Below are 17090 nucleotides of genomic sequence, written 5' to 3'. Positions count from 1 at the left end.
ACTTCTTGCTGGCCAGAAAATTAATATAAAAATATTATCTATTCCAAAATATAGAAATTATAAAATATAAGCAATTTTATCATAAAACAATAAACACAGCTTGGTGATTGCATCTAGGTACAACCACCATCTCTTCGACCAGGTTCTTTTATCGGCACCTCTACTTTATCATCAGTGCCTCAACCATTGACATAAACATCTTCTCGGTAATGCGATTTCCAAGTGGATTGTCCTCATCTTTAGCCAGCAGCAAAATCATCCAGGCTGTGCCATTTGCAAGCCTGATCATAGCAGTGAATTCAATCTTCAGCTTGTTCCTTCTTCATTTTATTGGGTAAACCTTCCCCTTCTGCTTCGCCATCATTCTTGGCACCAAATTTTTCCCTCTTAGACTTAACGTAATTTTTGTTTCCGGTCCTAACGTTGGCTGCTTATTAAACGTGGCTGTTGGATCCAACGTCCCGGTCGCATTTCCACGATTTATATCAACAGATTTAATCATCATGGCCGGAAAATCCATAAATACAGGCATGTGATCCAAAAATCTTTGGTAGCTGATTCGCCGCCATTGTCCACCGACATATTCTTCCTACCCGCAAAACAGCTACCCACGGACTGCTCACACTTCCCAGCAGGTTAATACCTGCTTATGGGCATGGTTCTTATGGACATGGTTCTTGTTCTCAGGATTCAACTTCACAGCCGGACCCTGTTCCATAACAGATATTATGGACATGCTTCTTGTTCACCGGATTCAACTTCACAGCCGTACACTGTTCCATAACAGGTATCTTTGCATCAACCACACTATAGTTGCCATTGAAAAGCCAACTCGACTGCAGCTAATGTCTGTATCGTATAAAATGGGAGCAAATGGGAATTACTTACCGCTCCATACAGCCATTGGTGATCATTAGTCTGGCCAATTTGTCCCCAATTTGTTCGGCCTCTGGTTATCGACGGGTCTTCCCCGAAAGAGTCAGTTCTTTCAAAGGTTTCATTTTCTCTTCTTTCCATGATTTTTCTGATGCCTGGGCTTTTTCGTCAGTCGCAACCAATTAACTTTAAAGATCGTGAAATTGTTTTTCTAATTTATTTTCACCCTCTTTTCTTTAAGACAACCATTATCGTCTTCCGATATTTTTAGAGCAATTTCTAAATCCTTATTTCTTGTCCGTAACTTCGCCACGTCACGACTTTTCTCGTAAACAATATCGGACATAAACTTCGCTGACCTAAGATTTCGTCGCGCCCCCACCAACGCCGATTGAATGCTGCCAATTTGTTCTTAGGCTGGCCTAAACCCTCCTGCCATATTGGATTTCTTCTCCAATATCTCCATCCACCGATCACGAACCAACAGATCGTCTTTCACATCATCGGGTGCGTCCCTTACTAGATTCTCTATATAGTCATATGGGCACTGTAACTCCCGCATATTCTCAGTGGTATCCTGAACTGAAGTTCGGTCGGTGCCAAGGCTCTGTCTGGCTCATCTTCTAGGGTAAGGGACTCCATAGGCTCCTCCCTTTTATCTGCAGGCGCTATGCTCAGAATCGAAGCTTCATCGACAAAATGGCTCGCCGTCACCTCCTTCTTTCTTGCCGCAGTACCCTTCTGACTCAGCATTTTATTTATTTAATATTTTTGACATGACCTTTTAAGTAAATTATTCAACATCTATTCCTCGACGATCGGTCAGTGATCCGGCTCGAAAGGCCAATGTTTAACAGTGTTTTATAATAACTTAATTATTCTTTGTGTATCAGGGTAGATCGTCAGGAGATATTTTATCTATAGAAGAAGAACCCTAGAAGTTTTATATTTTCGAGAGATTTTCTATTCACAATAGATCATTAGGAGGTATTCTATCCAACGATGTCCATATATGTAGACCGTACAAATCACAGAAGGCCCTCAGGGATATTCGAATCTTCAGAAGATCTGCATACAGAAGACGTTAATGAGATCTTCTACCTATAGACGCCTTTAATGAGATATTTTTCCTATAGAAGACCTTCATGAGGTCTTCTGCCTATAGAAGACCTTCACCAGACCATCTGTTTACCCTCATTAGGTGTTACATTCATTGAAGACCCTAAAGAGACGACTACTGAAGGTGTTCTATTCATTGAAGATCGTACTAGTCACAGAAGGCCCTCAGGGATCTTCTATATATACCAGCCCTTCGGGATGTCCTCTGTCCATAAAAGCGTTTCTGCCTATAGAATACCGTCACCATGTCTTCTATCTACCCTTATTAGGTGTTATATTCATTGAAGACCCCCAAGAGACGACTTTATAAGACTTTCATGAGGTCTTTTATTCATAAAGTTATTTTCTTAATTGGAAGACCTACAAGGTCTACTGTCTATAAAATACCTTTTCCTATTATAGTATCCCCTAGGCCGGAAATATATATAATAGCCATAATTATATGCATTTTTGTGACCCTGTGGACTGAGAAATTCAGAAGACCTCTGGAATTAATTTTTTTTTAAAGAAATTCAATAAATTTAATATGTTTATATATTTTTAATTCATTATTACAATTCCCCTTCAAATTCCACATTCTAAACTATAACACCTCTGAAGTACATACATACAAATGTATTTTACTATTTTCAAAACATTAACTAATATGCTTTACAGCTTTTTACAATAAGCAAAACAAATTTATAGCTATCCGTCTCTATCTCTAAAAATCTCACGCTATAAATCTCTCTACTTAATTGGCTAAAAACAAATTAACAAAAAATTAAACTATGTATTTAAAACAAAATCTCCTATAAGCCATCCTTAGATTACTCTCACTGTTCTATAACACTATCACACACGGAAAACCCAAGCGTGTAAAACAAATACTGCCCAAAAAACAAATGTTTTATTTTCCAAAACTTGTTGTGCATACTAAAAAAACTCAAAACACAAGAAGAAACCAGAACTTTCTTAATCCTATTTAATACTCGTACAACCCACCCGTTTCCATAGTAAAAGTGATTAAATCCAAAATTAATCGCTGTGCAAATGGTTTCATTAGATTTTGATGTGCGGTTTTAGTGATGTGCTGAATTAGCTATGTCTCTCGCTCCCGCTCTCTCTCTCTCTCTCTAACTCCTGCTATCCCGCTTTTCTAGCTTGTCATTTATGTTTTTTCCTATAGCAATACATACTTATATTTCCCAATTGTATTGTGAGTGTGTGTATGCGTGTTTGTGTCTATATATTTGTGTATGTGTGAAGTTATGTACTATGTATTATATACTATATTAAATATTTGGATTTGTTGTAATTGTTAAAAGACAAAGGAACTTTGTTTTAATGGCAAGAAGAAGAAACTTAAAATTAAGTATAAACAACTAAACAAATTAAGCTGAGATTTTGTTCGATTTTATTTTATTTCTTCGCCTTTATTTGTTGTTTTACAGGAGTTGCCAGTTGCTTTACGTAAATGGCAACATCAAATTATGCACTTTGACAGTTAATCGAGACATCAGCTGCGCTAAATGGAGTACCTACTTATTGTGGCATGGTAACATTCATGGTACAATAAATAGAGCAGCTGGCGATTCGATTTACTGTCACATTGCGAAGTTTCTATTTGAATTCGATATGAAATGTTGCCAACCATGTGAAATATTACTAAATCTACCCTTCTAAATATTCTCTATTAGTTAATCAATGTGTATACTAGTATTACAATGATATAATTTTGACAGTCAGCTGTTATTTGTTTACGAATACATGCACATTTCGTAATTTCTGGGGCAATTTTTTTAAATTATAGTAATATTTATTTTAATTTATTTTTTTTAAATTGTTACCTCAATTTAACTATTAAATTGAGATAATGCACATTATCAAGATAAAAGATATAGTCTAAACACACCTTAAAAAGCTGGATTTAATATCTAGATTGATAGATCGAGTCCATTTAAGACGCACCTTGATGACACTTGTTATTCTGCTTTTTTATTAATAGTACGTTTAGATTTATGACATCCACTTGATCTCAAGTGTCAATTCCACAGCGCATAGCTCAAATATAATCCATTGAATTTGGGAACAGGATTAACGTGACGTTTGCGTAATAGAATTGATGTATGTAATCTAGTGGTTTTAGTAGTCTAAACGCGCTCTAACTTTTCATTTTCAAATTTCAAATAAATATTAATAGTTTAGTATGTATACAAACAAACATCAGCTGATTGTCATGATCATGATCAAATGTTTCTGTTCTGATCTAAGTACTAATGGCATTTAAAAGTGAGTTTAGAGTTTCGAAATGCACCCGTTCTCAAATGTCAATTCCATAGTGTATACGTCAAATATAATCCACTGGATTTGTGAACATGATTAAGGTGACATGTACGCTATGGAATTGTCATTTGAAATGTAGTTAATTTAGTAGTCTAAATTTAAATATAACATAATAATCAGCCGAATTTACCATGATTTATCATACAAATTTAATTATTTACAAAATTATTGTGTTTTAGGTGGTTTTTTACTTTCTGAAGGATTTGCAATGCTGTGTTTTCAAATTACAAACTAATATTTTGGCGCAAATTAATAATTGTGTATGTATACTAACAAACATCAGCTGATCGGCATGTGTAAACAATTATCCTGTATTTCTGGATTTCGTTTATCGAGTCGGTTTAAAATCGTATATGTAAATGTACTTTAACACTAGTTTTGTACGAAAAAACATTCGATATTGAGTACCAACTTTTCTGATATGTACATAAGTTTTGTTGTTTAAATGAACATTAATGTATACAACAGTGTATTCATATGTCAGCAATCCATCAGCTGATTGGATTTAAAAGCAAATAAATCTAAATAGTTATTTAGATTTATTTGCTAAATCATGATAAATTTTAAAATGATTTATAATAAAAAAAAATGCATCAACTCATATATCGATTTATTTTAAATCATGGCACAATTAAGTCCATTTAGCGCAGCTGATGTAAACTGAAATTAATTTCACTTGAATTCGATGTGCTGATTTTATTATAGAGAAAAATTTGACAGCTCTGTTTTTGTTTTGACAGCATTATTGTACAAACCTTCGTTTTTATCTCGACCATCTGTCAATTTTTTCCTTATAATATTTCACATGGTTGGCAACATTGCACATTGAATCCATGTAAAATTACGCACTTTGACAGTTAATCGAGCCATCAGCTGCGCTGGACATCCGTTATACTCGTTAATTTTTAAGCAACTCTTGTGAGTTCTTAGGAGAGGGAAGTAAGAAGAATAGAAGTGGGAAGTGATTTCAAAAGAGACTCGTAACTAACCATATTTGAGGTTATGTGACCCTACAATTCTACAAGTTGAAAGGCAACTCCTAAATTTTTAAAATTCGTTCTTAATTCTATATAAATTAATGTGAAAGTGAGTTTTCTATCCTTACTATCGTTTATTTTCTTTTCCATTAAATAGTATAAATTGTTTACATTAAGCAGGGTTGTATTTTTTAAGTATATGGGGGAAATTATAAGAAAAAACATGAAAAAAGGGGAAAACAAAAACGCAAAACAAGGATTACAAACTAAAAACAACAACAACAAAAAACACAATATTTTGTAAAGCAAAACGCTTAATTTTTTCAAGTAAAAAATTGGAAAATAAAACAGAGAGATTTAAGTTAGCTAATTTAAATAAAGTTAAAATATTTTTGTTAAATTATTGTGTAAATAAATTTAAAATGATATAAAAAATTTGAAACAGCCATGAAACGTTTTAAACAATTTTTGTGGTAATAAGTTTTTCAGTTCGATTTAGATAATTTGCAAAAAAAAAAAAACAATGTTAAATAAAATTCCTTCATGTTTGTAAAAAGAAAATGATTTTTCATAAGTAAAGTGGAATGTAAAAATAAGAAATGTAAGAAAATGTATTTTTTAATGTATGTAGATTTATTATTTAATGTATTTGTTGAGATATAAATAATAAAAGCTCACTATGAAAGAAAATTATTCCAAATTTATAAAAAGCGAAAATACAAATAGTATTTTGAACAAAATTTGTAAATGAAAATTTACAAAAAAACACATACACAGAGGTTAACATTTTTACATTACCTTATTTTGTAACAAAGTAAAACAATATTGAACAAATTTATTAATGAAAAAATGGAGAGATAAAGAAAAATTAAATATTTTTATATTTATTTAGAGATGTTTAGTTAAAAAAACATTTTATTTTGATAAATGAAAAATTAACAAATTAAATGATTTAAAATTTATTTAATTTGCATAAAATTTTTCTTAGTTAGCAAAACCACATACAAAGAAATTTTAAAGAAAAATTACACTAGTTTACAAACAATTTAAAAATTAATTTTCATGAACCTTTAAAAACAAAGCTTTGGGTTTTTTCCTATAGTAAAACAAAGAAACTCAGAAATTGAGGATCGATTTTTTCTCTACAAATACCACAAAATCTGAAAAGCGTGCTCAGACTACTAAATCTACTCGATGTTAATTAACTAGCGTATACGTTAACCCTGTTCACAAATCCAGTGGATTATTTTATTTTCACCTATACGCTATGGAATATAAATTTGACATCGAGTGGATTTCGTTAATTTGAACGCACTTGACCGAAAATTTATATTTCCAAAATGTTTTGTAAACTAGTGTAATTTTTATTAAATATACAAATAAGAATGCCTTTTATACATTATTTAAAATTCTAGTTAAGTTTAATAAAAAATTAAAAAAAAAACAAAGCAAAAACAAACCCACTTTGATACAAATTCAGCGTAGGCGTAAAGCTATTGTTACGCCAAATAATGTCATACGCCGTCGCCAACAGTGCATCGCAACTTTATGACAGTGCAATTTCAAGCAACTTTATGACACTTTTTTTCAAAATTTGGTGAATTTTTTATAATAAACGTAATTCTATGAGGTACAAAAAGTCACCATATTTTAAAAAAGTGTCATTAAATGCACAGTTGCTTTTTTACTTGAAATTGGAAAGCGGTCAAAATGACCGCCTTCGGCGTTCTAGTGTTAATTTATTTTTAATATTAAAATACTAAATGTAATATTAAAATATTAAATTAATTTATTTGATGTTTAATATTAAACTATTAAATTAATTTCTTCTTCTTCTCTTACAAAATTTGTTATTTTTTCGTAATGAAAGAAAGAATGAAACCAACAAAACCACAAAAAAAAACATTTAAAAAAGCAAAACAAGTTAACATTACATGATATAAGTAGTTAGTAATTTAAAGAAACCAAAAAACAACAAGAAAACATAAAATTTTAATAAATATAGAAAACAAAAAAATAACAACAAGAAAAATTTCCCGCAGAAATAATAAATAAATGTGAAATATATAAAAATGTTAAGTTAATTTAAAATTTAAGATCATGTCGGACACCTAATAGGCAATATTGTCTCGTACATACATACAAAACATGACATAAAAAAACAAATTTATTTTTATTATTATATTCGGATATATATAATGTATATGTGTTCTGTACAAAGCAACAACAACAAAAAGTGAAAAAAGAAACCAAATACACAAAACAAAATACAAATCTCATGATCCACAACATGACATTTTTTTAAACAAAAAAAGAAAATAAGTTTTTCATATATTAACTAAAAAAGAAACAAAACAATTAAAAAACCTTAAGTTTAACAATAAAACCTCATAAACATTAAATTAAACAAAATATTAAATTAAACGACTAATTGAGTAAAACAACCCAACAAAAAAATCATGCAAACAAAAACCCCAAATTTAAATTATAGCTATACAATTTAATAATATAAAAAATATTAAAATAAAAAAACAACTAATAATTGACAAACAACCATCATTAAACAATTAATGTAAATCATTGTTCCAATTGACAAACTAAGAAATTCAAATCCAAAAGAATTGATAAACAAAATGTCTCTTTTATTAAAAACAAAACCAAAAGAACCCAACCAAATTAAAAGCAAACTAAACTAAAGAAAATAAAATAAATTATAATTGATGGTAACTAAATTTAATAAAATTAAAAAAAAAAACTAATTTAAAACAAAAACAAATAATGAATTGTTGTGGTAGATACTGAGCAAAAATTTAAGAAAAAACAATGCAATAAATGTATACAAAAAATTTAAAAAAATATGTATTGTCGTGAACTGTGTTTTATTTTGAAAGGAGGAAGGACTACATATGCTTATAAGAGGTAGTCCATTTAGCGCAGCTGATGACTTGATTAACTGCCAAAGTGCGTAATTTCTACTTGAATTTGACGTGCAATGTTGCCAATCATGTGAAATATTATATGGAAAAATTTGACAGACAAATGTTTTTGTTTTGATACGTCACCTTATTATTGCATCATGGTTGGAACCATGGAAATCAAAAGAAAAATTATAAAGATATAAAGATTGACAAAGACGAAGTTCTACTATCCTTTGGCGTCATTTCACTATTTCCTAATATACCTATGAATTTAGCATTGCGAACAATCACGGTAAAATGGAACATAATTAAGGAATGCACATCGAAATATTTACTCTTTGTATAAAGACTCAAAATATTTCATATATGAGGACAAGGTGTACGATCAGCGAAAAAGTCTTCCAATGGGCTCTGCAGCGTCACCGATTATTGCAGATATATTAATGGAGGAGTTATTTGACAAATAAACTAAAATTAGTTACAGAATATGTGGACGATATACTTTGCATAGTGAAAAGAACAGAGATGGACAATACATACAGAACAGAGATTGATAATACTCCTTTGACAAACATGTGCAATATACGCATGAAACCCAAAAATTGCCTTATCTTGACGCCATAATAATCCGACAAGAAAAAAACTAGCAATAGATTGACACTAGAAGCCCACCGCATCTGGACGATTGATAAACGTTTACCTTAACCATCCTAGACGAATAAAAATAAATACTGCCGGAAACTTCATCAACAGAGTACTTAATATAAGCGACGAACAATTCCACCAAAAGAACAAAGGATACGCAATATACTGAGGAAAAATGATTTCACACAGAGAACTATTGACGAACTACTAAAAACATCCAAGCACAAGAATGAAACGAAGAAAACAGTGGGAAAATCATACAAAACATTGAATTATATACGTGGACTGTCTGAGAGATTGCGTAATTTGAATATTTATGACAAGAATAATTATCAATTAGCCTTAAAATCTTAGAATACGTCAATTGCCTGTTCAGCAAAACCAAATCAAAAATTAAAAAGGAAGACAAGTCGTCTGCTTCAGTAATTTTTTAATAGCAAATCTAGTAAAGGGGAACATTTCAAAATCGCTCTCAGAGTACAAAATAATTTGAAAAGTTCGGGAACGCACATCTAGTAAATATGCCAAAATTAGATGACAATACCTTAAAATCAACATAACAGCCAATCAGAATCAGAAGTAGGCATTCATTTTTACTCGGACAAATTTCTCGAGTAAAAAGTTAACAAAGAGGACGCCATTTTGTTTTGTGCTCTCTTAAATTTGGTTTTGGAGTAAAAACTTGTAAAATTAGTAGATTCTTTTAGGTTCTGGAACGGAACTAATATAAAATGTAATGGAGACAAATCCAACGTATGCCAAAAGGTATATATTGGTACAAAAAAAAAACTAAACTTAAGACGAGACTTTCTGCACATAAGTCAGATCAAAACTCAGACAAACCTTTAGAGCAATAAACTGGACATACGCCGAATTTTAAAAACGTAGACATATTGACACAAGAAAATAATTATATACGACGATTCACCCTAGAAATGTTAAACATAATAAATGATCTAAGTTTCGCAATGAAAAGGAAAGCCTGGAGGAACAATTGTAGGTGTTTGGATTAATTATCCATCGCAACAACAAAAAGATCTGCTTTGAAAAGGACTGTTTCTAGAATGAAGACAATTGTCGAAATTTGACTTTAATACGCATATGCAAGGTTCGCATCAGGACTAAATAAACATAAGTTATCAACATACGACCTTTGCCTGATGACCCGCTTAACCAACGGCGAAACGCGTAGCATAATGGTGGGTACGTAGGTTCTTCTCTTGGCTTTCCTTTTCATTGCAAAACTTAGATCATTAAGCTCAACTCGAAAGAGTATAAACTGTCACTTAAAAATCACTGCCCTTACAAGGCAAAATTCAAATAACAAAAAAATAATAAATGTACCTAACAATAAGAGAGTAAATTATAAGACTGACACGGTTCACTGTGCACATATTTACAGAAACATAGTTCATAAGCACAGACGAAGAGAAACTTAGTTTAGCATAGACGTTGATACAAATCGGCTGCTTTTCTTATAACCGTAAGATTTGTGTGATATAATTAAGTTTATATTTCATTAAATACTTGTATTGTTGTAGTATAACAAAAATTCACGATAATCAAACTGAAATAAATAAATAATTTTAGAATTTTTTTCTGAATATTTTGAAACCATATTTCACACATTGCGGTTCTTTTAGCAATGGGAAAATAAAGCACACACAATAAAGGCATCGTTTTTATATAATAGAAACATATATAATGCTCTCTTTTACTTTTATTTTTCCTTTTTTTATATTTTTATATATTATTATTTATATATAATTATATATTTTTATATATTATTTTTCAAATTATTAATTTACGCCTTAGTTTTTCTAACGATTTTACGTCATACGCTGCCAGTATGAGAAAGGCAATGTTCATGTAAACACAACACTGCGCTACCAATACAACCATGTGTTTAACGGTGTAACAACGCCCTTTTGGCTTGATGACGAAAAACGAAATGCAGACTCGTCCATTTAATTATCGCTCCCAGTGGCATCCACAACGTAAGTAGTTGTCTCTTAGTAAAGTTATACATAAAATGGCGGCAGCGGTTTTCTCCATAACATGAAATTGTTGAAAGAAACAACAATGAAAACGAAAAGAAGTGGAAAATGTAAATATCCCAATAAGTTCCTTATATATTACAAACATAAAGTAATATGTGTTCACGTGCTTCCCCAATAATGCCAACACCCTCAATAGAGACCTTAACACAACTCACACAAAATGGTGCGACACGTGTTAAATTGCTGCTGCTAATTTGAGGTTATGTTTTTTTGGAGTAAAATTTTCTAATATATTTTTTTTATTTCTTTTCCAGGTTCCCGTAACTCTTAATACGTTAAAATGTCGGGAGGCTTAGATATTTTGTCCCTCAAAGAGGAAGATGTTACCAAAATGTTGGTAGCCACCACCCATTTGGGCTCGGAAAACGTCAACTTCCAAATGGAACAATATGTTTACAAGCGCCGCTCCGATGGTGTTCACATCATCAACTTGGGCAAGACCTGGGAAAAATTGGTCTTGGCTGCTCGTGCCATCGCCGCTATTGAGCATCCCGCTGATGTAAGTATACCACCACTATCCAAAAAGATGTCAAAAGCAAACATCCAAAATATTGAAACACAAATTTTACATGATGTTTAATTCACAATCTTTCGGGGCTGAAATTCAATGATGCCAACTTCACAACTGATTAAAATTTGTTAACAACACCTTATTATATAGATATATTTTTCTTTTGAAGTAACATCTTCTAATGCATTTCTTTGTTGCATTGCAGGTTTTCGTCATCTCTTCTCGCCCCATTGGTCAACGTGCTGTATTGAAGTTCGCCAAATACACCGACACCACCCCAATTGCTGGCCGTTTCACTCCTGGTGCCTTCACCAATCAAATCCAACCAGCTTTCCGTGAACCCCGTTTGTTGGTCGTCACCGACCCCAACACCGATCACCAACCCATCATGGAAGCTTCTTATGCCAACATCCCCGTTATTGCCTTCGTCAATACCGATTCTCCTCTCCGTTATATCGATATTGCCATTCCATGCAATAACAAGTCTGCCCACTCCATCGGTTTGATGTTGTGGTTCTTGTCACGTGAAGTTCTCCGTCTCCGCGGTACCATCTCCCGCAGCGTTGAATGGCCCGTCGTTGTCGATTTGTTCTTCTACCGTGATCCCGAGGAAGCCGAAAAGGAAGAAATCGCCAGCAAGGAATTGTTGCCCGCCGCCAAGGTTGATGAAGTTCTTGACCACCCTGTCGAAGAAGCTTCCAACTGGGCTGAAGAGGTTGTTACCGATGCTGTAGCACCCGCCGTTGTTGCCGGCGCTGAAGACTGGAATGACGATACCGTCAAGTCCTCCTGGGGAAATGATGCCAACTTCTAAATGAAAGCATTTTAGAAGGATTGAATATGATGATTTGACCGAAATAAAAGATGTGACATTTTTTTATTTCTACAAAACTAAATACAACACGTGAATTTTATTTTTGGTTGGGGGGATGGAATGGGGAAGATTTAAAGATGGCGGCAGTAAGGTTCCTAACACGTGTTTTTGTTAATGCGTTTAAAATGGATTTTGACTGCAGTAAAGGTTTTTCAAATAGGAAGAGGAATATTAAATATAACAACTAGAACGGACATTGAAATATGTATCACTAGAAAAAATACGAAAATCATTAGCCACAGTACGTCTGCAATAACTCTCTTCGAATATAATTTCAAAGGAGAATAGGCCTTTTTATAGTATTGTATTATAAATTAGGGAAATAGTTTTTTCAGGGATTAGGAATAGTAGGGTTTTTTAAACATCGTATTAAATTAGAATAAATAAATGAAACAGTACTGAAAATTTCAAGCAAGTCCCACAATTAATTACAGAGTCATAGCCATTTAAAGTAATCCTTGTATCAAAATATAGCAGCTACACGATTCTGTTTGCCTATTACCTCAAATGGACAAAATTAAGGAATTGCATTTGACAAAAGATCGAATGCATTTATGTTGCCACATCGTTCGCTTTGTGTTAATTGGTCGTCAGGATAATATTTTGCATACTTTCAGGCGCACCATTTCAATAGATATACATTTAAAATATTAAAGCAGCGAGTTTTAAATGTAACGCCTAAAAGTATGCTCATAATTTGTAAATTAACATCAATCACACAAAGCAAACGATGTGGCACCACAGATACAATCATCTGTATTTTGACAAATGCAATTTCTTCACTTTTCCCATTTGTGGTAATAGGCAAACAGAATCGTGTAGCCGCTATATTTTGACACAAGGCCAACTTCAAATGGTTATAACTCAGTAATGAATGGATATATTAGCATGGAATTTTCACTATGGGTTGGGGGAAATTTTGCAGTTTGTGTGTGCATCAATAAAGTAGACGTTTTAGAAATGCGAACGTGGAAAATTGAGGAAATTCGACAAATTCTTGTATTGGATTTAATTTAATGGAAATTAATTTATTCAAAGAAAGGAAAGTTATATTAGATTGACATTGTGAAGTTAAAGTATGTTTCAGACAGATTATAGGCGGTGGAACTGCAATTTCGATCAAAATGTTCTTTAGCCATGAATCACTTTTCTCACTCATTGGATATGTTATTCAACAAAATTGTTGTATTTGTGGGTTCTGGGGACTTTCAAGTAATTGAGGAGAGGCCATTTACATCCAGAAAGTGCCAATCTTTGGTCCGCAGGCTTGATTGAACACACCTTGGTACTGGGTATTATATCATTGTGCATATGTTCGGGACAGGCAAAAAGAAACGAGATAGACACATTGTACCTTTTGAGAATATGCCTAGAATCACTTTCTGAGTCGATTTATGCATGACCGTCCGTCTGTCTATGGTAAATTATGAACAAAGTGGAGGTCGCATTTATTATCTAAATTGGATGAAATTTGGCATAGCTCATTTTTTTGGGCTAAGAACGAACTCTATTGAAATTGAGAAAAATTGGTTGTGATTTAGATATAGCTCCCGTATATATTTTCGTGCGATTTTATGTAAATGGTTCTCCAAAGACCCGATGATATGCCGATTGGCCCAAAATGTTGTAAAACGTACTAAAATTAGTATAATAAAACGTGTGTCAACTTTTTTAAATAGATTCCGATATAACTCCCATATATATTTTCGTCCGATTTTAAGTAAATGGTGCACCAAAGACCCGACTGCCACATAATTTAGTGAAAAGTAATAATTTTAGCATAACTTAACGTGTTAAACGTAAACATTTTAAGTAAACTTTTCTCTGAAGACCTGAGGTTAGGCCGATAGGCCCAAGATGTTGCAATACATACTAAAGTTAGTATAACCAAATGTGTCTTTTTTGAAATAGGTTCAGTTTTCGATATAACTCCCATATATATTTTCGTCCGATTTTAAATACACATGTTCCCGTCCGACTTCACTACTTTCTACTGGTTTTGTCTGAAATTGAAGAATGCGACAAAATGTGATTTCAATAAGACGGTGCCACACCTCACACTACTCAAGCGAATATGGCTTATTGCAAGAGACATTTCCTGGCCGCGTAATTTCTATGACGCTATTAAACCTTTTTATGTGGCTAAGCGAAAGACCGTGTTTATGCAGATAAACCTTCAAATATTGACCACATAAAAAAACATTCGTCAAGTTATGACTAAGATACCGCCCAATATGTGTCAAAAAGTTCTCGATAATTAACTCAAAAAAATCATGTTCTTGCATGTAAAAAAAATGTAAAATTAAATAAAAAATTAATTTCTAAAAAGTGGAAAATCGTTCGGGATTTAAGGGAGATTATAGAATCATTTTCAAAATAGCAAGTCTTCTCCAATAGTTTAACATGAAAATGTTATTTTTACGTTTCATTAAAAAAGAAGGGTAGTTGGGAGTCTAATTTCATATACAGTGAAATCTCGATAATGTGAACTAATTAATGTCTGGGTAGTTCAGATTTTCGAATTTGTTCAAATTTTCGATTCGACCACCTAATTACCGCGAATTCCCCGATTTTTTCAATACTTTAATGTCAGTTCACATTATCGAGAGTTCACTGTAGTTAGCTTAAGTGGTCCGCGGCGCGGTTCCGCTTTTGGTATCCGATTTTTGACCGAATTTTTTATTAGTAGTAGATTCAAAATGCCAATTTAAGAAAAATTGGTGGTTATTTCAAATATTTTTTATTTACAATATATTAATTCAATAATATAATTTCCATATAATATAATTGTATATAAATTCGATTAATATAATTTTTTTGTAAATCATTTAAAATTTTAGAATTTTGGGTTTCCTTGTCCATATTTTTAAAATGTTTTTTGTTTTTATTTTATAAAATAATGCTGATTGTATGTATAATGTGCAACAGTCTTACCTGCAAGGTCTATATATAAATTCCAAGAAAATAAAAAAAAACAGAAGAATTAAAATGTTGAATAATGAAATAAATTGATCTCAAAAATACAAATGCATCGGCAAGTATATCACGAAAAAAGAGTGTGGGCTTCATCAAAACTACACAAATCTGAAATTAGTGCCACTTTTTTAAGAGTCGAATGTAAAAGGTTCTAGATCAGGAAAATTGTCTTTAAAAATTACAAAAATTATTATATTGTAACACAGTTAAGAATGTTATTAAAAACTGAAAATAAAGATTGTTTTGGAGCAAAAGTGATTTTTTTGAGGATGTTCATTTCATATAATTTCTGTCGATTATACAAAATTTGGGAATTTGAAATTCCTCTTCAAACTGCCCAAAAATTATATAACATATAAAAATCAGTTTGAATTTGGATATAAAAATAAGAAATTGTTCTTTTTACGTTAATTTGAATATTTAACAATATTTCCAACAACGTTTAATTTTAAGGTGTTGATGTCAATAGAAAAAATATTGTACATCAAATTTCAATATAGGTCTCCGTCCAAGAAATTTCTCTAGCTCTACTATATAATATATGAAAATAAGTTTAAATTAGAAAATATAACAAAAAGAAATTGTTCTTTTTTATGTTAATTTAAATTTTTAACAATATTTCCACCCAAAATCTAATTTTTGAGAGTTGAAGTCCGTCAAAGTATTAGCAAAAATTTTCCACATTTTCGAGTACACCCCATATAAGGATACTGCGCAATCTGCGGTATTTTTATGGTATCAACTGAATTTTTGTTTCTATGAGGACACAAAATCTCCAGGCAGGAGATGTTAAAAGTGTGGCTCTGGCACATACATGTTCATTGAAGGTCATAGTCATATTTTTCAAACTATGTTGCTGTAATTTGGTTATCAGGTTCTCAGTAAATACAAATTTCTCCATATAAATTAATATCTTATGTAGCCCCCAAGATATTTTTAAGGCCATATTTCCATTTGCAGTATTTGGCTTTCAGGTTATTCCATCGAAGTGACTGTAATTTGGTTTCTCCAAGGATAAACAGAAATCTAGAGGTAGAAATTTTTAAAGTTGGTCCCAGTTACAAATCAGACCCTATTCCAGAAAATTAGAAGTCCAAGCCATTACAATTAAACATTTCTGAGAATTTAGAATTACTCTTGCCTATCTCTACATAAAAATTAAGATCTAACATAAAAATATGTATCTCCTTTTATGTTACAGTTTATATTGTCAACAAATCTTTCTACAGACAAACTCTAGTGTTTTTTATCGGGTGTAAACAAAAAACGAAAGTGAAAGAAAAATAGACAATTTCAAAATGTTCTTAACAGGGACAAACATCAAGTATATTACACAGATTCAAAATAAAATCGAACAAAAACTATATACACAATTATTATTCAATATGTATAATAGTTGTATTTGTGTTTGCAAAAAAATGTTTATTATAATAGTAATATTGTTATAAAAACATTAAATAATTAACTGTTATACACATAAATTAATAATATATAAAATAATAATAATAAGATGTTTCAGTTTTTTTAGTAAAAAGAAGAGGAGAGTGTGTATGTATGTTGTGTGTGGGTAGGGTGGGGGTATAAAAAAAGAAAAACAAGAGCGCATATTTGTTTTGTATTGTTAAGAATTATCGTAATAGTAAAGGTTATCTAAAAAAGGACAAATACACATTATTTGTAATTAGGAGATAGAGAAAAGTAGTTAATTTGTGATTTGTTTAAAAGTTAAGGAGGGGAGGGTGTTCGGGGGAAATTATAATAATATTAATTGCAAAATACTTTATCATTTTGTGTGTGTGGTCGTTTCTT

General features: G+C 31.7%; 1 protein-coding gene and 1 long non-coding RNA gene across 2 annotated transcripts; one reads left to right on the top strand and one right to left on the bottom strand.

Moving 5' to 3' along the window:
- Positions 1–10826: 10826 nt before the first annotated feature.
- Positions 10827–11317, bottom strand: LOC133322260 (uncharacterized). Its single transcript, XR_009754048.1, has 2 exons — positions 11186–11317; positions 10827–10869 (listed from the first exon to the last, which is right to left on the bottom strand). It is a non-coding gene; the product is annotated as an uncharacterized LOC133322260 (long non-coding RNA).
- LOC133322259 (small ribosomal subunit protein uS2) lies at positions 11201–12332 on the top strand. The gene is made up of 2 exons (XM_061531275.1): positions 11201–11419; positions 11637–12332. The coding sequence occupies exons 1-2, from the start codon at positions 11201–11203 to the stop codon at positions 12243–12245; spliced, it is 828 nt and encodes a 275-aa protein (XP_061387259.1). The 3' UTR covers positions 12246–12332.
- The last annotated feature ends 4758 nt before the right edge of the window (positions 12333–17090 follow it).

Source organism: Musca vetustissima, unplaced genomic scaffold, assembly GCF_032173495.1.
Source record: "Musca vetustissima isolate MV318-11 ecotype Yass unplaced genomic scaffold, APGP_CSIRO_Mvet_v1 utg8248, whole genome shotgun sequence".
Taxonomy (NCBI): domain Eukaryota; kingdom Metazoa; phylum Arthropoda; class Insecta; order Diptera; family Muscidae; genus Musca; species Musca vetustissima.
Note: the sequence above shows the minus strand (reverse complement) of the source record. Positions and strands in the feature narration are given on the sequence as shown.